Source organism: Antechinus flavipes, chromosome 5 (assembly GCF_016432865.1).
Source record: "Antechinus flavipes isolate AdamAnt ecotype Samford, QLD, Australia chromosome 5, AdamAnt_v2, whole genome shotgun sequence".
Lineage (NCBI taxonomy): Eukaryota > Metazoa > Chordata > Mammalia > Dasyuromorphia > Dasyuridae > Antechinus > Antechinus flavipes.
Window position 1 is genome coordinate 83,725,311 of NC_067402.1, and position 23,006 is coordinate 83,748,316.

At 33.5% G+C, this 23,006-nt stretch overlaps 1 protein-coding gene across 1 annotated transcript in view; it reads left to right on the forward strand.

Annotated features, from left to right (window-relative positions):
- LMBR1 (limb development membrane protein 1) overlaps positions 1-23,006 on the forward strand; it is a 177,891-nt gene that overhangs the window by 19,703 nt on the left and 135,182 nt on the right. The window contains exons 2-3 of the mRNA XM_051962658.1: positions 15,620-15,692; positions 20,330-20,369. Coding sequence (XP_051818618.1) covers positions 15,620-15,692; positions 20,330-20,369 — 113 coding nt within the window. The remainder of the gene's footprint in view (positions 1-15,619; positions 15,693-20,329; positions 20,370-23,006) is intronic.

The following is a 23,006-nucleotide window of genomic DNA, read 5'->3' on the forward strand; positions in this document are numbered from 1 at the left end:
TCTGTTTGGCCAATTCTATTTTTTAAGATGTTATTTTCTTTATTTTATTATTTTGTGCTCTTACCAATTTTCTCTTTTTAGAATTTTCTTGAATTATTCTCATTTCTTTTCCCAATTTTTCCTCCATTGTTTTTTCTTTTAGAAATTCTTGCTGCCCTTGGTTCCATTTAGCATTTTCTTTGAAGTTCTGCTATTAGCTGTTTTCACATTCTTGTCTTCTTCTGAGTTTATGTCTTAGTCTTCCCTACCCATATAGGAACTTCTTGTAAGTCAACTTCTTTTTTGTTGTTGTTGTTTGCTCATTTTTCTTCACTTTGAACTTTATGTTAAAGTTGAGTTCTTCTCATTTTGGAATAAAGAGACTAAACTATTTCAAACTTCAGTCTTATTCATGATGCCGTTTTCCAGAGTGTTAGAAACAAAATTTTGAACCCCAAGTAAATAAGCAGTAAATGAACAACCTTAGGATGAATGAAACAGTTTAAACTTTTAATATGTTCCTGCAGGATTGAGTGTAAAAACTCAAAATGAGCCTACACACAGTTCTCAGGAGCAAGAATTTTTTGTATTATTATATGTTACATATAATAATAAATAATATTAATATTGTCTTTTATCCTTAATTCCTGCTACAAAATTTCTGCCCCATCTTCCCATTGGCTGGAGAGATAAGGTTAACATTCTTTCCAGAGCCTCGTACAGCATATACTCCTTAATATGTCCCCTTTCCTCATTACATACATTGTTCCTCTGAATAAGTTTTTTTTTTTTTTGTATGTAGTAAATCTTTGGTATTATAATGGTATAATAGTGAATAAGTAAATTAATTTAGATAATATTGTCATGTTTATTATATTGGCATACCCCAACATGAACAATTACTTTCTCTCTAATTGAACATTCTTAAATTGGGGAGTGGCTGAACAAATTTTGGCTTATTGATATAATGTAGTATTATTATGATGTATGAAATGATGAAAGGGAAAGATTAAGGGAAACCTAGCTAGGAAGACTTTTATGAAATGATGTAGTGTGAACCAAATGAACAGTTTATGACTTGACTACAACATTATAAAAGACAACTACTAAAAGACTTAAGAACTTTGATGAGTGCAGTGGCCAATCAGAACTCAAGAAAATTATTGATAATTTTACTGTCCCATCTCTTGGTGAAAAAGTGATGGATCAGAGGTTCAAAGTGAGATATATGTTTTCATACATGACCAGTGTGCAAATTTGTTTGCTTGTCTATACTTTTTTATTATAAGGGAGGACTTTTGTAGGGTGTGGGGAAATGTTAGGAGAGTACAAGTACAATGATACAAAAAAAAGCCCTTAAAAAAAAAAAAAGAATATTAATAAAATAAAAACTACATGGAAGAAAGTAGAAAGAAGTTCAGAAGGGAATACAAATAAATAGGTAACTCTTGATGCCAACATATTAAATTTAATAGGGATTTTTAGTTTTGGCAGAGACTTGTAACCATCTGCAGTCAATAATATCCTCCTGTACTTATACACAGCAGAGCAACTATGCATGAGTATATCTGTGATTATGCTGGCTAGGCCAGAGTGTAAGATGAGCAGTGCTTCTGTTGCTTAGAGCAGAGTATCCATCTCAGTGGTACCATGATTAGTGACAGGACTTTGGATGATGGTGATGACAACTTAAATATCTTCTTTTGGGAGATGGGGGCTGGGAAGCATATATACAGAGCAAACTTTGTAGACTTGGAGTTTGCCATAGTAAAGGAAGTTACTACTAATATCTGTAAACAGAAGTTCTATCCTGAATATCTTTGGCAAGGAGGGTATTGCCAGTAATTATACCTGGGGTCATTATATTGGTGGGAAGAAGGTCATTACTCTTGTTGGAGCACATTCAAAAACTGTTCATGTTTTCATATCCTTGGGGTCAGTGTAGGCTAAGGCTTCACTTTCCCTACTGATGTTCTTTGTTGATTACAATAAGAAGTCCAAGCCAGCCCCTAAAGCCAAAAGTATCCACAACTGCAGTGGAATCCTGCAACTCTATCCTGACCACTCATAGCACACTGCAAGACTAGAATTGTGCATTTGTGGGGAAAATGAGGCCACCTATGATATCTGTTTTCTGAACCTGGACGTGAAAATGACTCACCAACTTTAATTGGGCTCATTGGCCAGAGTCTGCCTTCCTGCAATTGGTTTCTTTATGTTCTTTAAAGAGTTCCAAACCAATCTGGTGTTTTATGCTCAACTCTACCATCTTTGATTACCTATTTGCATATTGTCTGTCTCTACTAAGAATGGCAAACACGAGTAATTCTTGGTAGCTGGGATTTCTGATGCCTGATCTAGCCAGATGGTGAAATTTGACTCCTGTCATGGTAAACACATAATCTGCTGCTTACGATACTGATGTGATATCAGTGTTGCTGTTGCCATTATCAACATCAAGTTAACAATTTGTTTGTAAATTAATGTCCCACTATCTTCAAGGTTTCCATCAACTATCAGCTCTCAACTGTGTAAATAGCAGTCATTTCTGCTTTAGCTAGAAACCCAAGATTGTCTTCCCTACCCAGATTTATTTATTTATTTAGATTATTATTATTATTTGGTATTAGGCTAAAGAGGAGCTCCTTTTCCTCATTTGATGCCTTGATAACTGAATGGGTATGGACTCAGTCTGAGTCCATTTAGCTTAAAAAGGCCAAGGCTTCTTATTTCCTTTCATTTCATCCAGGACCATCTCCAGTCTTCCTGATCTATATCCTGCCACTGAGGCCTGAGAGGATGGGAGAAGTGAGCCAGATGATTTGGCATAGCCCTCCCTCACTTCAATTTAATTCACTTGCATGTCATGGCATCACTTCCCTAATGTCATGGATGTCTTCTAGAACAAAGGACAAATAACAGCTACCGCCAAATTTGTATATTTGACATATTAGTGAAGACAGAGGTTGAAGAATTATCTGAGTTTGGGAGTATTTGACTTGGCTGCCCTGGTGAATATGAAAGTGAGAAGTTTTAGAAGGAATCCAATAACCGCTTCATTTGGCCTATTCTTTTGTGTCTTTTGATTCTCACCATCCTATATAAAATCTTTTCTCACCTGTAATAAATGCATATATTTGGTAGTATATTTACACTGAAAATTATGGATAGAAAACTCAATAAATACATAATAGAGCAGGGGTCCTCAAACTTTTTAAATAGGGGGCCAGTTCACTGTCCCTCAGACTGTTGGAGGGCTGGACTATAGTAAAAACAAAAACTTTGTTTTGTGGGCCATTAAATAAAGAAAGTTCATAGCCCTGGGTGAGGGGGATTAAATGTCCTCAGCTGCTGCATCTGGCCCCGGGCCATATTTGAGGACCCCTATAATAGAAATTGAGTCACAGCCCTCTTTTTTCTTTTCTTCTTTGTCAAGTTTGTGTTAAAAATGAAATAAAAACAGAAACATCTGGCAGTACTCATTTTGCTTTTGTTTGATATTATTTTGGCCTGTTTGATAGTTAAATCTTTCATTGAAAATTAGAGTATTGGGAATCATTAGATGAGAAATAGCTTTTCAAAGAATACTTTTTCACAGTATCTGATACAATCTAGTGGGTGGTGGCTTATGAAAATGTTCTTAATTTATGTTATATATATATAAATAAATTATTTTATTGGCATATTTTATGTTTAATGAATTGCTATTTATATTTATTTTGCCTGAGTAAGAGAATCTCTCCTTTTGTTCCTAGACAGAATTTATTTTATTCTGTTATGATAAGTCAAAGGTTTTCATAAGGAACCAATAATATTTACATACATATGATAAATTCCAGTTTTATAAAGTATTACCCCATAACAATCTTGTGAGGATATATGATAAATATGGCCAATGTAGTAGAAACATGATAGGCAAAGAATGGGAATATTTAGGAATTTTTAATTTTTTTATAATAATAGTTTTTTATTTTTCAAAATACATGCAGAGATGGTTTTCAACATTCACCTCTGCAAAATCTTGTTTTCCAAATTTTTCTCCCTCCCACTTTCCTTCATCCTCTAAATAGCAAGCAGTCCAATATAAGATAAACATGTGTAATTCTAAATGTATTTCCACATTTTTTATGCCAAACAAGAAAAATCAAGTCAAAAAAAAAAAAAAAAAAAAACAAGAAAAAAACCCCAAGCAAGTAAATAACCAAAAAAGCAAAAATACTATGTTATGTTTCCACATTCAGTTCCCATAGTCCTCTTTCTGAATGCAGATGGCTCTCTCTATCACAAGTCTATTGGAATTGGCTTGAATCACCTCATTGTTGAAAAGAGCCAACTCTGTCAGAGTTGATCATCACATAATCTTATTGCTGCTGTGTACAATATTCTCTTGGTTCTACTCACTACTTGTATCAGTTCATGTCTCTCCAGGTCTTTTTGAAATCATCCCGATGATTGTTTCTTATAGAACAATAATATTTCATAACATTCATGTACCATAATTTATTCAGTCATTCCCCATCTGATGGTTTAATTTAGATTTAGATACATTTTTACTCAGAGGGATGAGCAGAAATTTTCACTTAATGTCTGAACCATCTTGTGTTTAGTAATTCCATTTCTTTCCAAAGTATCAGATTATTGCCTCATCCTGTAAAGTTTGGGCCTCTTGGGTTGGGTCCTAGTCTTTAAATTAGTTGAGGCTTTTATTCATCATCTCTAAAATTGCTTTCTTTCTTTCTGTTACTCTTTTGTTTTAATGGAAATCTTCATTTGTCATAAAATAATGCAGGAAGAAAAAAATATTTTTGTTCTGCTCTGGTTTACTACAAGCTGCTACTTTTTGCTGCTTTTGGCTTTTCAATGCTCTGAAATTCATGTAGGCCACAGTTGCATATTCCTGCCTTGGACCTCAACTATCCCTCAGCTTCTAGGTAGATTTGTATTTCCTGGCTCCTTTTCTATCACTGTGATTACAGTTGATAAATGAAAAATGTGTATTTAAGTTAAGTAGGTATAATGTGCTTTGCTGCTTGTTTTTTGTGAAACCACTTTGTCTTCTCCAAATTCGTTTTTAAGGCTGTTTGTTTGGATTCCTCGACAGTTGGTATAATTTTTCTTGGAGCTTTGAGTTTACATTGGCAAATGAAATGGGACCAATGCAAAATATTATAACTTACTTTGATTTGTGGTCAATGACTCCATAATTATGAAGTTGAAAAAAGTTTTTGGCATTTGATAAGAAAAGCCTACATACATTACCTCAATTTAATTTTTCATGTACTCTTAAAATGTACTATACTGATGTGATAACTTTATTGTAAATAGCTTAAAGTATTGCTTTACTAATTTTTACTAAAGCAAAGTCTTCTATGAAGTTGATAAGAAACAAATACTTTTATACTTATTTTCAAGGAAGGGAAATTTATATAACTCAAGATATGTTGAAAATCATAATGTATCCATTATGTTGGCTTTTAATCTTGAACTCATATATACTGTATCACATCATGTGATCATACATATAAGTTCAGATTTTTTTCTGCTGAAACAACCCTTTTTATTTAGAATATGGGAAAAAATTGGATGAAAATATTTTAGGTACTGGAAATGGATTTGACATGAAATAGAAATCTACATTTTTATCATGTCTTTACTCATTTTCCTGTATCTTCCTTATCTTCAGTAAACTGTATTTATTATTAACCTTATGAGCTTATTCTTTCTTATTTGCCATTAGACTTGTCTTCACATTTGCAACTCAAGTATTTTTGGTTTTCCCTCTATATCTAACTAGATAGCAGCCAGATTTTCTTCTAAATAGCTTCAATTTATATTGTAGCATTTTTCAGATGTAATTATTTCCTAGACTTTGTTTTTTTTTTTTTTTACTTTGTCTTTAAGTATATGGCCACTGTGTTCTTTTTGTAAAAATTTTTTTAATGCTTAGATGCAGGAGACAATATGTGTGTATGCATATAAACAGATACATACATGTATACATATAAACATTGCAAAGTATGGGTAGAAAATTGATCTCTCTGGATGTATTAACATCTAGTAACAGGAAGGAAATCATTTTCTTCCTATGTTTTTGTGAAAATTTGTTATTTTACAGAGGAACATACTGATGTATCTGTAGTCTGTTACATTCTGACAGATTTCTCCATAATCCTAAATTATTATGTTCTTAGAGAAGCACTATAAAATACTTTGACATAATAGCAAAGTCCAGGAGAGGGGGGAAGACTTTATGGGAAAGAATAAATTCTATTTTTCTATAATTTTCTTAGAAAATTATATTTTCTATAATAAATAAATTATATTTATTCTTGAATAAATTTCAATTTCTTTTGAATTTGAGACAGTATGAAATGTCAAAAGGAAGTTGGTGACTTCATCTCTGTAGGGAGACTAGAGCTAGATAATAATAACAATCTATAGATTATTTTGCAGAGAGATGATAATTGAAGTTGTGTTAGCTGAAGAAATTACCAAATGAAAGATTGAGAGCAAAAAGAGAAAATGGTCCAGATCAAAGTCTTGGGGGGGGGGGGGGGATACCTAAATTTAGTGGATGTGACATTGATGATCTAGTAAAAGAGACTAAGAAAGGAATATTCAAACAGGAGAAGAACAAGAGTAGAGTTATTAAAATCCTTAGAGAAGAGTGCACCCAGGAGGAGGGGTTGCATCTAATTGAGAGGTTTTTTTTTTAAGATCAGGAAGCCTTGGAGATTTTTGTAGGTTGTAGTACAAGGAGTCAGTAGGTAGGAAGAGACTGAATATTTGAAAGAAGAGGGTGTGGGTGAACTCTGGAAGGGGATGGGATCAAGGGTGCTTGAAGTGGGGTTGGCTTTGGCAAGCAGAAGGGCCACCTCTGAATTAGAGAATGGTGTGGAGGAGAATATGGGGGATGATGCCAGTGTAATGTGAGAAGGCAAGAAGTGGAGAGAGTAGGGGATTGGGAGTTTGGGATAGCTATGGTGGGAGTGATGAGGTTTAGATTTGGGGCACCCAAATGAAATTAGGGTTTCTGGTGGTCAGGGAGTTAAATGAGGTCTAGTGGCAGGTTTGGGGTTCAGGGAGTCAAATGGAGCTCCCTTGTAATCCCTTTGGATTCAACGCAAGGGTAGAGAGTTTTTGACGATTCCCTTTCTAGCAGCGCAAGAGTCCCCTGTAAAGGAATTTACAGACCGGAAAACCTACATTGATAAAGGAGGTTTATTATGGGGGTAAGTAAAGTTAAAGTCTAGTTAAGGAAATGGGTGAACGGGTTATTTTTACCTTCTGAATCCAATTCTCCCTGTGCAACAAGAAAACTATTCGGTTCTGCAAATATAATTGTATCTAGGATATACTGCAATATATTTAACATATATAGGACTGCTTGCCATCTAGGGGAGGGGGTGGAGGGAGGGAGGGGAAAAATCGGAACAGAAGCAAGTGCCAAGGGATAATGTAAAAAAATTACCCTAGCATGGGTTCTGTCAATAAAAAGTTGTTATAAAATAAAAAAAAATAAGTTAATGATAACTGTTAAAAAAAAAAAAAAGGAAATGGGTGAAGATAAAGAGAGGTTGGCACTGGAAACAGTATTCCAGTGGGCAGAAGCTCCTAGGGGTGCCAAGAGGGCTGGCATGTTTGGAACCTCTGTGAAGACAGAACTCCAGTTTGGCTCTTTTTATAATGAGAGATTTAGCTAAAGGGGGCCCATTGGTGGAGTCCCAAGTTGGCTCAGATCCAGTGGGAGCTGGGACAAGCCCAGATCTTCTATTGGAATTCAAAAAGGGTGCTTTTAACCAGGATTTGTGAATGAAAGGTCCTAACTTCTTGAATTGATAATGTATCATCCTGGAGAGGCCAGGAATAATCTGAATCACAAATCAATTTGAAAGGATCACAAATCAGTTTCTTAAAGGGACCACAGCCCGCTTCATGAGGGCCACACCATGGAATACAGGAGACAGAATATGACATGGCTGGTGCTCAAGAGCAAGGCTTTCATCTCTCAGCTTTAGTTTCCTCTTAGACACATTAGGGATAAGACTCCCTCTTAGGGTGGATGTAGAAGAAATATTTTGAAACCCTTAAAAACTATTTAAATGAGTTAGTTATAAAAATTAGTTGTTTAAGCTTACCTCCTTAAGATATTGAAAATAAGAACAGATCACCAGAAAATTCTGGTAATTTATCAGAATTAAAACAATAACAAAAAAACCCAATGAAAAGAAATGACAACTTACTTTAATGACTAATCTAGATGAAAAGATGAATTAGGAAATAGCAAATATAGTTTGTTTTCTGCCAAAGGCTTTAGAGTGTTTGGCTCCTATCTTTAGCTCCCCTCCTTTTCTCCCCACGCTGTGTACATATTTCTTTATCATCACCTTTCCCCTCTTAACTTCAACTGTGGTGGCATATTGTCAGTCAACTGGCATTTATTAAGTGCCCATTATATGCCAGATACTGTGGTATGCTCTTGGAATACAAAGAAATGCCAAAATCTTGAGTCCAGGAAGACCAAGCCTGGATTTTCAACCTGCTTTCAGAGACTTACTAGCTATGTGATCCTGGACAATCCTGAAACATCAGAGGATAGATTTAATGGCTTTTAAGGGTTTCCTCCATTTGTAAATCTATGTTCCTATGAAGTTATATGCAACTGAAAGTTTTTTTGTTTGTTTGTGGTGTTAACATCTCATTTATTGACTTATTATGGTGATCTTTTTTCTCCCATCAAAGATGAATCTCTAATCTAGTCCTACACAGAGCTTTTCTAATTTCCTCTCTTCAAACATGTCGTATTTTTTCAATCTGTTTGTTTCATCTCTATTGAGGCTTTGTGATCATTATAAATCACCAAGATTTGTGTTTTTTATTAAATTTTATTTTTTTTTTCACTGAATAAAATCTATTGCTCTTCTCTCTACTACTTTGTAACCCTAATTTGTTTATGATGCATCTTTTAAAAAAAAATTTTTTTTCGAAATCAGGTACCCACTTAAAGTTTATCCTGATAGAAGATCTGGGATATACTTTATCTAATTTTTTCCAAATTGCTTTCTATTTTTCTAAGCAATTTTTGTTAATTAATGTACCCTTACACTGATAGCTGGGATCTTCAGGTTTATCAAATACTAGGCTACTGTTTTTATTTACTTCTGTATGTTGTGTACATACCCTGCTTCACTGATAAACTGCTTTTAATCTGTACTAAGTTGATGATTAGTGCATTGTAGTATAATTTGGTACCTGGTTTATATTATCTTTGGTCCCTTGAGGTATAGACTATGTTTTTAGACATTGAGTACTTTGACATGATAGGATCTTAAAGATGATGAGTTTCACTTAATTTCTGATTTTATAGACAGACAATTCTTAAACTGTTAGAGGTAAAAGTGTTTTTTGTTTACTGTAAAATACTAATTTAATATTAACATTTTCCTCTTATTTTTCATATTTATCTGAAAATCACAATCTCTGTGAGGTTTTAAGGATCAGAGGCAACTCTTAATAAATAGATTCCTTACTTCCCTGGTAATTTCCAGAAATATGATTTATTGCCTATTTAAAATTCTTGCATAGAAAAAGATTCTAATGATGCTCTGTTATATTATTTTAAAAGTTAAGGAATTTAAGACTAATTTGAGTTTTTAAGCTCATAGTAATTAGATTAATAAATCCTTAAAGAATTACTTTTGACAGAAATTAAAAAAAAACACTTTTATTGTTTCTCTTAATTGAGACCAAAGGTAATTAAAAATATATATAAACTGAAGTTTCCTTCATAAAAGTTTTTCCTGGAAGTTTTTCTGAGATGAGGCATTGACAGCTTTAACAGATTCTTTCCAGCTCAATAGAAGTGAGAACTGGGACTTAGTTCTATTGCTATTAGTATTGTGCCTAGCGGTTACAGAATGTTTGTTGTTTACTGCCTCAAGTAGTAAGTTACAAAATCTAACTCTGCATGTGGGAAAGTGCAGATGGACATTTCTCATCAGGCTGTCTACCAGATTGTTTAAAATGTTTTGTTAATGTATTTGGAAGTTGCATTTTAGGTTTGAAATTTTTTTGTATAGATTTTGTAGATATGCATAATCTGTAAAATGTCAGTGGAGCTATTTATCCAGTTTATGAATTTACTCTCTGCATGACTCTGGGAAAATACCTTAATAAATACCTCTGAACTTCAATTTCCTTATCTAAAATAAGGCAAGGAGTTTAAAAAAAAGTCTATAAGATCCATCTCCTGTAGTTGTAAGGACCAGGCTTCATAAACATTAAAGTGCTATGGAAACCTGAGTTACTACTCTTGTTACTACAGTTCTGTAAATACTATTAATAAAATAAATAGTATTTGCTGTGGATAATTCTCAAAAGTTACCTGCTTATGTTTCCTGTTAGAATTAAAAACAAAACAAAGCAATTTCTTTGCTTTGCATTTCTGGAAAATTTTAAATCTTTTTTGGGAGGAATCTCTGAAATTAATGTATACTGAATATAGTCTCGTAGGGAAAAACTCCTAGTTATGGTGGGATATATATAAATGAGTTTTGGTTCCTTGGCAAAGGAAAGAGTGCTGAATTTGCAGTCAAATTCTGACTTTGAATCTTGGTTCTCCCATTTACTAAGCAGAGTGATACTGAGCAAGCCGCCTTTCATTTCTGGTCCTAAGGTTGTTCATCTGCAAAATGAAGTATTAAGCTAAGTGAACTTTAAAGTCCTTTTCATTCTAGATCCTTTTAAGGAATTTATCTTCTATAGTATTTTAAAGTGTGAATTGGAGAGAAAATAAGGCTTTATTTTGGTAGCTCTCTCTTTTTAATGGACTTTTATGAATGTACTCAAAAAATGAACTTCATAAAGGTTCATGTTTTGCTTTTCATGAGCAATAACTCCTTTATATTTAAAGTTCTGGTAGGTAAGTCTGAGAAAATCTATTTCACCTAGTTGTCAACTCAGAATTGCCACCTTGTGGCAAACAAGTTAACTGCTAGCTTCCCAGTTTTAAAACAAGCCTTTCTGTAAAGGCCAAGGAGAAAAAAGCTCCTTAAAAAACAAAAACAAAAACTTCCAGGATGCATTGTGTCCCACACAGAAACTCCAAACTAGGAATTATCTGCACATCAAATTTTTCTTTATGCCAATTTAAACATTGATTTAATTTTTGTTAATGAGATATAGTATGTAGTATTTCTTTTTTAAATTGTTGGTTTGGGTAATACAATTCATTTGATTTGAGAATCTGACTGCCTGATGTTACCTCGTCAAAATAGAAACTCAAAAAACTAGTAGAAGCTGATAATTCATAAGTCTCTTCTTGTAACGCTTTAGATGATGAAGACACTGCAAATGATGTGTTTTCTTTAAGGATAGTCAGTATTCCAAATTATTTGTTCATTTGGTCAACAGTTCCTCTGGGCATTACCAAGTACATTCCACCACTTCTTTTTTAGAAAAGGAAATTTTGGTTACATTTTTTTTTTAGTTGACTACCATTTGTAAACTTTATATTACTTATAATTTTAGAAAATATGCATGTGCATATGCTATCATATACCAAAGAAATTATGGAAGAGATAATTTGTTGGATCAATTCAGAGGCTTAGTTCCTTTTTTCTTGGCATTGAGTTACTGGCACTTCTTAGGCAATAAGTCCTTTAGTTTCTACCTGAAAGTCTTGATGGCTGATTTTTCTCAAAATAGAATTAAGTGATCAGATATTCTAAACAGACAAATGGAGGACATCTTTTATTGAAACAAGTTAAAAATATAAACCTCTCATTTTACCTTAATCCTACTTTGAAATCTGTTGAATGATTGGTATAATCAGTACAAAGTCATCTGAAAAACGAGTATCTGTTTGGAAGAATTAAATTAAAATTAAAAGAGAAGCTGGTCCCAGTTAGAAATGATTAAGGCTACTTACTTAAGCCTTTGAACAAAATCTGATAGTTCAGTTAAGTGGAAAACATTTTTTTTGTTGCTGTTGTTGTTGTTGTTGTTGTTGTTTCTTATTTATTTATTTAATATTTTTCCCAGTTACATTTAAAACAAATATTTTTGGCTTTTTTTTTTTTTTTTTAACTTTTGCATTCCAGATTCTCTCCCTTATCCCCACCCTTCATATCCATTAAGAAACCACATGTGAAGTTATGCAAAAATATTTCTATAAGTCATTCTTGTGAAAAACATAGATCTCCCACCCTAATTATAAAAAACTCAAGAAAAATATTTTCTAAAATAAAACATGATTAAATCTGTATTCAGATACAATCAGTTTCTTCTCTGGGTGTGGCTAGGATTTTTCATCATCAGTTCTTCAGAGTATCACACTGTACTTCTGAGAATAGCAAAGTCATTCACAGATGGTCATCCCTGAACATTGCTATTACTTTGTATACAGTACATTTCATGTTGCTTGAGTTAATGAAGGACTTTCTAATTTTTTTTTTTCATAATTATAACTTTTTATTGACAGAACCCATGCCTGGGTAATTTTTTACAGCATTATCTCTTGTACTTACTTCTGTTCCGACTTTTCCCCTCCCTCCTTCCACCCCCTCCCCCAAGATGGCAAGCAGCCCTATACATGTTAAATATGTCACAGTATATCCTAGATACAATATATGTATGCAGAACTGAACAGTGCTCTTATTGCACTGGAAAAATTAGATTCAGAAGGTAAAAATAACCCGGGAAGAAAAACAAAAGTACAGACAATTTACTTTCATTTCCCAGTGTTCTTTCTTTGGGTGTAGCTGCTTCTGTCCATCATTGATCAATTGAAACTGAGTTAGATATCTTTGTCAAAGAAATCCACTTCCATCAGAATACACCCTCATACAATATCGTTGTCGAAGTATATAATGATCTCCTGGTTCTGCTCTTTTCAGTTAGCATCAGTTCATGTAAATTTCTCCAAGCCTCTCTGTAGTCATACTGCTGGTCATTTCTTACAGAATAATAATATTCCATAATATTCATATACCACAATTTACCCAGCCATTCTCCAATTGATGGGCATCCATTCATTTTCCAGTTTCTAGCCACTACAAACAGGGCTGCCACAAACATTTTGGCACACCCTTTCCCTTCTTTACTATCTCTTTGGGATATAAGTCCAGTGGTAGCACTGCTGGATCAAAGGGTATGCACAGTTTGATAACTTTTTGAGCATAGTTCCAAATTGCTCTCCAGAATGGCTGGATGTATTCACAATTCCACCAATAGTGTATTAGAGTCCCTGTTTTCCCACATCCTTTCCAACATTCTGCATTATCTTTACTAGTTTTTTTTTTTTTTTTTTTTTAAGAGCATTCTGCTCATCACCTAAAGAGAAAGCATTTTGCAGAAAATGGCATGAGCAGTTATCAAGTTCTTATACATAAAAAATAAAAAAAAAATGGTTCTCACTGACTTATACGAATATTCCAGTTACATGTTCAGATTGAAAGTCAGTGATGTTGATGATTAAAATAAGTTGAAGAAGAAAATCACTTTAAAATTAAAATTTATTCATCTTTTGCTTTTTATATCACCTTCATTTCTAAGTATACTTGTCATATTAGAAAGCCATTCTTTCTAACAAAAAAGTAGGAGGGAAACAAGCAAGTCAGCAAAACTAATCAAGACTTAACCAAGTCAGACAGAATATGTAGTGTTTTACAATCATAATTCCCTACATCAACAAATGGGAGTGAAACATTTATTTTTTCTTCTGTTTTTCAGGGCTAAACATGCTTATTATAGTTAAACTAGAGTTTTGTTGTTATTTTAAAATTTATATTATTGTCATTATGCACATTGTTTTTCTGCTTATTTTATTTTGTATCTATACATATATATTTTATTATGCTTCTTTTATTCTTGAGATAGAGACAAAGAAACAGGAAAAAAAGAGTGAGATTTGAGTTACCATAGGGGAATTATCATTCCTGATGTTCATTGATTTCAGGATTATTATGTCCATTAATTGATACTTTAAGAATACAATACACAAAAGACTAAAATGCTTGTAGATATTAGTGGGCTTAGTATCCAAATTTTACATGATATGTGATATTCAAATACATTAAATTAGTCTTATTAAGAATGAGATAAAGTTGTATTTTTGTTACATGAACCAAAAACTTAGAGGTAATGGCACTCAGACTACTTCTGTTAATATAAAAATTACTTTGATAAGTGACTCAATCCAAAAGGATATTTCATTTAAACAGAGGGAGGAAGCATATGTAGTGAAGTGTGTTGGATTTTGTGCTATGTAAACACTAACAAAGCAGTAAAAAGTAGGTTGCTGATTTTTCTTCTCTAATAATATCTTCTAAATAATATCAATTTCTCAAAGAATTCAAAGAAAACAAAGAAGAAAAGTAGCTAGAAAGGCTTCATTCTGAACTTTATCATTACTAGTTAAGAGTCCAGTATAGACTGATGAAATTATAGAAATTATTGTGATTTATAATAACAAGTATCTGTTGAGGGATATGAAGTAGTATTTTGAGTATCCTTAGTTTGACAGTTTGGAGAATTACAAACAAGAGAAAATTCACTTTTATGTGGTAATTTTACTACTTTTTATCTCTCTCATGAGGAGCATGGAACAGTGGAAAAGGCCCTGTAAGTGAAAAGATTAAGCATCTACTATGTGTACCAGATACTGTGCTTAAAAAAGAACTAGGGATACAAAGAAAGGAGAAGCCAGTCTGCTCTCGAGGAATTCAGAGCAAATGGACTTGACAATCTGAAAACAGTTATGTATGATCAAGATGTATACAGGTTAAATAAGAAATAGCAGAAAGCCTGGACTCTAATTTTGGGCTTGCATTATTAGCTGTGTGACTTTCTGGTCTTCTGATCTTCAATTTTCTCATTTGAAAAATATAGATAATAGATTAAGATACAAAAATAATCTACTAGCCTATCTACCTAAGTACTCTAGAAATATAGGTTCTTATTATATGTTTAGAATTTAGATTATAAATTTTAAAGAACATCAAATTGTCATATGAATGAAACCAGGATGGTAATAGCTCACATTAACACATTATCTTAATGTAATACTTAGAAAAACAAGTTTTTGAGATACCTTTTGTTTTTAATATCATAGTCATCTTCACATATACCTTTCTTATTGTAATAAGGAGAAAGTAAATTAATAGGTGACAGGTTTGTTAGTATGTGTGAAATTCTGTACTTATAATTCACTAATTCTCTACCAAAATGTCCTCTGGAACATTATAGTAATCATTCATTGATCATTATAATTCTTTTTAGTGTTCTCATTTATATTATTGCTATTATGTGTATTAGTCTGTTTCTGCTTACTTTATATCTTCATCATATTCCCATTTATTTTTCAGTTTCTCATATTCATAATTTTAATAATATCCCATAATACCAGTGTTTCATAGTTTGATCAAACATTTGATTTGCCAGACAATTCCCTACTTTAGTTCTAATTTTTGTTTTACCACAAAAACTGTTGCTATGTTTCAAAAATAACAATTTCAATTATTAACCTTAGTTTCTACTTAAATATTTTTAATCATTTGAAGTTGTTTTAAAAACTTTTATTCTGGGCATTATTTTGGAGATTTATGTACTAACCTGGTGATCTGTTAAATTTTTTTTCCAGATATGCTTTCTTCTGTTTGCTGTTCTCTACATTGTTTCATACTTCATCATCACAAGATACAAGAGGAAATCAGGCAAGTGGAAGTGCTTTTAACTTAAATTTTTCATTCTTGTGCCTAATCATTATGAGCATGAAACACTGAATATATTGCTATAATACTTAAGCATTCTGATATATTAAATAGATTTATAATTGGCATTTTTAATATCATTAAAGATAGCTTAAGGCATCTTAGGTTAAGGCAAGCTTAAGGTTATGAGGAAAACAAGCTGATAGCAGAGTTTCAACTCAACATGTTTCTGCTATATCTATGGTATACTGAGTATCAAATAAATACCTACTATCAATAATTTAGTTGGAAATGAGCTTTCTGAGATTGGCTGTGATCTGGGTTCAACTATTCTTCTCTTTGCATATCCAAATTCTAAGTATCCTTTAAGGCTTAGGTGATGTTTTATTTCTTTTGTGAAGTATCTTTGCTAACTACTGTTGCTGCTGCTACTGTTGCTGCTGCTGCTGCTGCTGCTGCTGCTACTATTACTACTACTACTACTACTACTACTACTTGGAGATATTTTCTTTTTCCATTTCGCTAAATCTATTTTTTAAGGAGTTTTCTCTAGATAATTTCTGTGTTTCATTTCCTTTGCCATTTTTCTTCTCCTAAGACCCTTTTTGAATTTTTTAAAGAGACTCTTGTGAGATGGAGATCAACTAATATCACCTGTTGAGGCTTCATCTGGAGATGCTTTGTCTTTGTTTTCAGGGTTTGAGTCTGTTCTTCCTTGTCTCCATAAAATCTATCTGTGGTCAGGGCTCTTTTTGCTGTTTTGCTCATTTTTAAAGGTTGAGGTCTTTTTAGGCAAAGAGGAATTTTCCTAAATTTCCCCTAGAGGCCACAGCTTCATGCTGCCCTGGGACCACTGCTGCTGCCTCCACTGGTTTCCTTCCTTCCTGAGCTAGGTAGATGAGGTCAAGTCCCCGTTATGCTGGGTTCAAGGGCTTACTATTTGTCTTCTGTAGTTGCATTGGAGATCTCCCAGCTAGTCTACTGATCCACTAGCTTCTGAAAACCAAGACAGAGTAGCCAACACTGCTGTATTTTGGCTAAGAGCCTCTCAGGAGATTCCCCAGATGTGCCAGTTCTACTGCCATGGGTCCCTGTGCTACACCTGTGCTAAGTTGTCTCCTTCCCATTCTACCCCCTCATACCTGATTGAAACAGACCTTTCCTGAAGTTCTTCCAAAATATCTTCTGCTGGAAATTAGTTACATTCCAAATATTTGTGGGTTTTGTCACTCCAAAACCAGTTCAAAAGCTTGATCTGATCTTGAGCTGAGGGAAGCTAGGAAGAACTAAAAGACCTGTCTGCTCTCTGCCATCTTGGCTCCATCCCTGACTACTACTACTTGTAAGAATATAATTTCTTTTCTCTGAAGCCTCAAAGCACTAATAGTGGTTCCCAAACTTTTAAAATACAAAGACCTCTGTTTAATATTGAATATTTTGTGGAACCTACCTGATAGTAGTTGTAATAATAATGGATGCTAATGGAGAAAGTAAATAATGACATGAAGCTACTATGAATCAGTAATACTTTTAAATGAAGTATTTTCTTAGCTATAATAACATCTGTATGCATTTGAAAAACAGTAATCTACATATATGTTGAAATATTTCATCCATTATTTTTGCTTATTTGTGAATTTGCCAATGAAATCTCTGGGCCTTTGTAGTAATTCTGCTACCCAAAATAAGGGAACTACTCTTTTATATCACAAAATTTAGTGTTTTTTTTTAATATTCTTTATTACATAATTATGAATATTTTTTCTTTTTCCTACATATGTATCATGATTGTAACAGACATATAAAGCCTTTGAAGTTGGGGATCATATTTTCTTACTTTTAATGTAACAATACATTTATAATAGCAAATAATTAATTTGTATACGACAGTTTAAAGTATGCAAAACAGCATACTTTTAGTATTTCATTTGTTCATCACAGAACATTAATAAGTAGATGATTGGGATAAGGAACTGGATGGGGATAAGGATCATCTAGATGATGAATTCCCTATATCAAAGCTGATTTATATCTTCTTTATAATTTATGGCCTTGGAGGGCCTTGGGGCCTTTAGAGGCTGACTTATTCTAGGATCACCAAGCCAGTATGTGTCATGAGTAGGACTGGAATCTCAATCTTTTTTGTTTGGATCTCTCTTAATATCATGCTGCAGAGGTACAACCAGTACTATCCCTATTTTATAGCTGAAAAAACTGACATTCATCAGTCAAGTAATTTGCACTTGGTCACCTGCTAAGTAAATATCTCAGCTAAGGTTTGAACCCAGGTCTTCCTGATTTGATTGTTAGCATTTTTTCCACTATAGATTTATAATATCTAGCATGATCTTGGGCCTGTGAATGTCCTATAAATATTTATTAATTAAGTACATATCCTTGATTTATGTTGATCTTGATGTGGATGATTTCTTTCCATAAAGTTTCCGTTGTCTTGCCATTGAAAGAGTCCTGATCTTGGAGTCAGAAAACTTGGATTCAAATCTAGGCTCTGAAATTTACTTGCTGTATAACCTTAGTTACTCACACAACATCTTTGAACCTCAATTTCCTCATCTGTAAAATTTGCACAATGATATTTTCCCTTCCTACTCAACATGGTTGCTGGGAGGAAAGTGTTTTGTAAGCCTTAAAACTATTATTTTTCTAGTATGGGTACTGGTTGTGGGTCTATGGTTGTCTCCTGTACTGAGCCAATTGGAAAGCTTTGTAGACTTTTCAGTTTAATTAAAACTTTGAAGACCTGCAGATCAAAGTTGGTTAGCTGGTGATAGGTTTAAAATGTTGCAGCTTGGCTGTTTGAGGTACAAATTGACTCTTGTGAAGAAGCTTCTTTGATGACCCTAGTTTCCATTTCATCATTGGAGTAAAAAACATTAGAGAGGACTATTATGCAAAATAATAACTTTCATTTTTCTTGTGCTTAAAGCTCTCACAAAAGGCTTTCCTGTTAATTGTTAACATAAATACATTCTCCTTTTTCTCATCGAATTTTGGTTTTCCCCATGTAGCTCTCCATCCTTATCCATGCTTTTCAGTGCTGACTGTATCTGTACTCAAACCCCTGAAATGCACTAAGGAATCCTGGAGGGCTTCACACTGCTTCTGGCTCTATCACCGTTATTTGACAAACACTCCTCTTTTGAAGCTTCCAGTCTCACGTTATGGTAACGGTTATCTACCTTCTCCTACCTCATCCTTTTTAAAGGAGTTTTGTACTCAGCTAATTTGCTTTCTTCTCCTCCCCAACTCCTGTAATTCTGGTGGACTTTCATGATGATGAATAAAGATAATCTTTATCTTTCAGTTCCTCAGTCTAATTGAAATTCCTACTCTTTTCCATCTCCCTTAACTACACACGAATAAGGTCATACTCTTGAGTCTCATCATTAACTGTATTTTATTTTCTTAAAAAAACTTCTATTCCTCTTTTTGAGCACCAACTTTTTATCAGAAGCTTTCCCTGTGCCCGTTCCTTCTAAAGCTATTTGCATTAATTTTGTTTACCAGTTTCTCTCTCCTTCAGTACTTTTATCAGGTCATTCATCATTCCTTCTTTAATTTCATTTTCATCCTTTCCCTATCTTGACTACCTTGACTTCCCAATTTAACACTGCTCATTCCTTGTCGATCTCTAGCCTAGCATTACCATTCTCTTCTTCACAGGCTTCTGAATAGAGCTGGAGTATCACGCTGATGGGGAGCACTATAAATTCATGTTATCTGAGGCTGGAATTTAATGCAACCAGGTAGTCCTTTTATTCTTTCCTAATCGATTAACTATAATACTCCCCACACAATCAATTCCAAATTTTCTCTCTTTAGATTTCCCATATCACTCTTGCCCTCCCTTAGCTAAGGAGCTCAAACTTTTCCTTTTCTAAGAAAATAAAGATCACTCTCTTTTCCCTTCATTTAAAATTCTTGATATTATTCCATAGTTATTTCTCTTTCCCCCAATTTCTGATAATGAGGTGACCCTTCCCTTTATCAAAATCCTTCTCTTTATGTATGCTCTCAATACCATCTACTCCAATAGTTTGCCTCTTCAATTACCTGTCTCTTGCTCTAATTATTAACTTTTCTCAGTGCCTTTAGACAGCTTCCTTCTATAGATAGCTATAGAGCCCTGAGCATGAAGTGACCTATTTTCAAATCTAGCCTTAGTCTCCTACCAGCTGTATTACCTTGGGCAAATCACTCAAGCTCTGTTTTCCTCAGTTTCCTCAACTGTAAATTAGAGATAATTATAGCATCTATTTTATAAGGTTGTGATAACCAAATGAGATAACTTTTGCAAAGTGCTTAGCAAAATGCCTGGCATATAGTAGCTGCTTAATAAGTGCTTTTTCCTTCCCCTTAATCTGTCTTCTACCTCTACCAGAGCCTTGTTACCCATAGTAGGTACCGTTCTTCAGTTTTACTAGGCAGCACATAATTTACTGTTCTGTCTGATGTCATACTGAAGTTAGGTCTATGCTCAATAAAAGCAGTGGATATTTGAAAATTAGTATTTGTGTAATAATTCTTCATGTTCACATTTTCTTATTGTAGTATATTACAAATGCAGCTATTATGAGAAATAAAAGAAAGCTAAAATATTTTTAAAAATATTTTTGCAGATGAACAGGAAGATGAAGATGCCATAGTCAACAGAATTTCGTATGTATATTCAGATTTCCTGATTTTGTTGGATATATTGTAAATGAGAAATAAGACAAACTTACTTAAGCCAGTAATCTGGCTGTCTTCTCTATGACTGTGTTCTTTTTATCTTTCTGTCTTTATTTTGGTTACCTTTAGATTTACTCACTGAAAAGGAATTTCTAGAAGGCCAACACTGAGATTTCCTTTTATTTAGAGAAAATAAAAAAATTATTTACCATTTTATATTGACATAACTACTCTGATTTAAATGTTAACTTAAGTATCAAGTTAAATAGACAAGCCCAGGTAATATGCAAGAATTTAGTGTTCAACAAGTATTTTTACTCAAGTTCATTAGTGAATGTATAAAAAATTTTAAACTAAAATATAAGATATATTTGCTTAAATTAGTAGATTAAAACAGTGCATTGTTATGTACATGGAAGTTTCTGTGTTTATTTCTTGTATGAAAGTTCCTTCCTGGTTGGAAGATTTAAAGTAATTGCATCTGGGCCACAGACAAAATAGGACCACATTTTAAATCATAGATATAAAATGCATCTGGCTGTAACTATAGCACATATAACAAAGTGGCAAGAGAATGTCATCTGGAGTTGTGAAAATTTAATCAAAATGGGTTTAAAGTATAAAAAAAAGAAGAAACTTGTCTATATGTTTCCACCATATATGAGTCCCATAGAGAGTTACTACAATGTGGGAAGAACTAGCAGTTGTGAAATCTGAATGTTGACAGGGATGAACTCCCAGAAAGGTGGTGATGAATGAGTGTCCAGACTGTGGGTAATAAGAAAAATGAATTAGAAATCCTAATGTAATGGAGCAAATTTGACCTCATGATTAAAATATGGCTTTGGAAAGGCATACCTCATTCATAAAGAACAAAATAGGTTAAAAAGGAGGGAGATTTGTGTGTTCGTATGAGAAGATCCAGCGGGGAAACGTGGTGGAGAACATTTGGATAAAGACAAGTAGAATGGAGGACAAAAGCAAGTATTTTCATGATAAAAGCATCATATACTAAAGCAATCATAAACTTGGCCCAAAGTCAACATGGAATTTTAGTTAGCTTGACATCTATTGTAGCCCTCTTTCCAGAGTAGAGAAGTTATTAATGTCTTTATTTACCTTACTGCTATTTACTACTACAGAGGTGGAGAATCCAACAAAGGAAAATTCATTTCTGGATCTAATTCTCATTGATAAAAAAGAACTGATTTCTGGGGTGGCACTGAAGGGATTTCTCTTAGAAGTTGAGAGTACTCATTTACCATTGCCACTCTATTAGGAATATGATTGGAAAAGTGGAAGGGGGTAATTATTTTAATCGCCAAACAGAAGATTTTGTATTTGTTCTTGGAGGTGATAGGAGTCTCAGGATAGTCTGGGTTGGAAAATGATCTTCAGAGGCTACAGAGAGAAGATGGTTAGAATCCCATGGCTTCCAGTTTTACAGAACAAGTTGGCCCAGGAAAGATGGAGGGTTCTCAAGAATGAAATTCTGAAGCTACAAATAAGCAATTCTAATGAAGAAGAGAAAGAGTTATCTAAAGAGATTACTGTGGATACATTGAGCAAGTACCCCCTAAATTGGATTGGATTTTAAAAGAACACTGTCCAGAAAATGAAGTAAGAGTAGATGACAGTAAGTAAACTAGCATTTATTAAGAGCTTACCATATGCTAGGCACTGTACTATGCATTAGAGATACAAACAAAATGAAACAATTTCTACTCGTGAGTCTTATAAGACTTGTGTCAGTAGTGCTAAAGCAAAGAATGATATGAAGCTATAAGGAAAGCTAGGGAAAAGGACTTTTTAAAGTTACTTTGGGCAAAAGAGAAGGACCAAAGGAGAGAAAAAGAATCACTGTTTCAGGTATATAGGACAGTCAAAATGAAAACTGGATAGGAGGAGATCCTTCAGCTATTAACTTTCTTTTCTCTAAGGAAAATGAATTTTGGATGGGAAAGGACAGAACCCAAGTGGATAATAGCAGTTTTTATTAAAGAAAAGTAGATAGTAAGAGATCACCTAGCTGCTTGATTTTGAGTTAACTTACTTGACCTATCTCATCTATATTCTTGGATACTAAAAGAATTAGTAATTGTCAAGCCACTATTGTTTGTATTTGAAACATCATGAAAAATGAGAAAAAATACCACAGGACTGATGGTGAATGGCAGATGTCCTCATTTTTAGAAAAGAGGTTTTTTATTTTTTATGTTTTTTTAAATAATAGCTTTTTATTTTCAAAATACACATAAATATAGTTTTCAACATTCAGTTTTGCAAAACTTTGTGTTTAAAATTTTTCTCCCTTCCTTCCCCTGACCTCTCTCCCTTAGACAGCAAGTAATCCTATATATATTAAACATGTGCAATTCTTCTATAAGTATTTCCACATTTATTATGCTGCGCAAGAAAGATCAGATCAAAAAGGAAAAAAAAAAGCAAGCAAACAAAAAAAAGCAAAGCAACAACAACAAAGTTGAAGATACTATTAATTTTGTGATTGTGGTGGTGGTGGTTTTTTGTGACACAAATGAAGTTAAGTGACTTGTCCAGGATCACTCAGCTAGTTAAGTATTAAGTGTCCAAGTCAGGATTTGAACTCAGGACCTCCTGACTCTA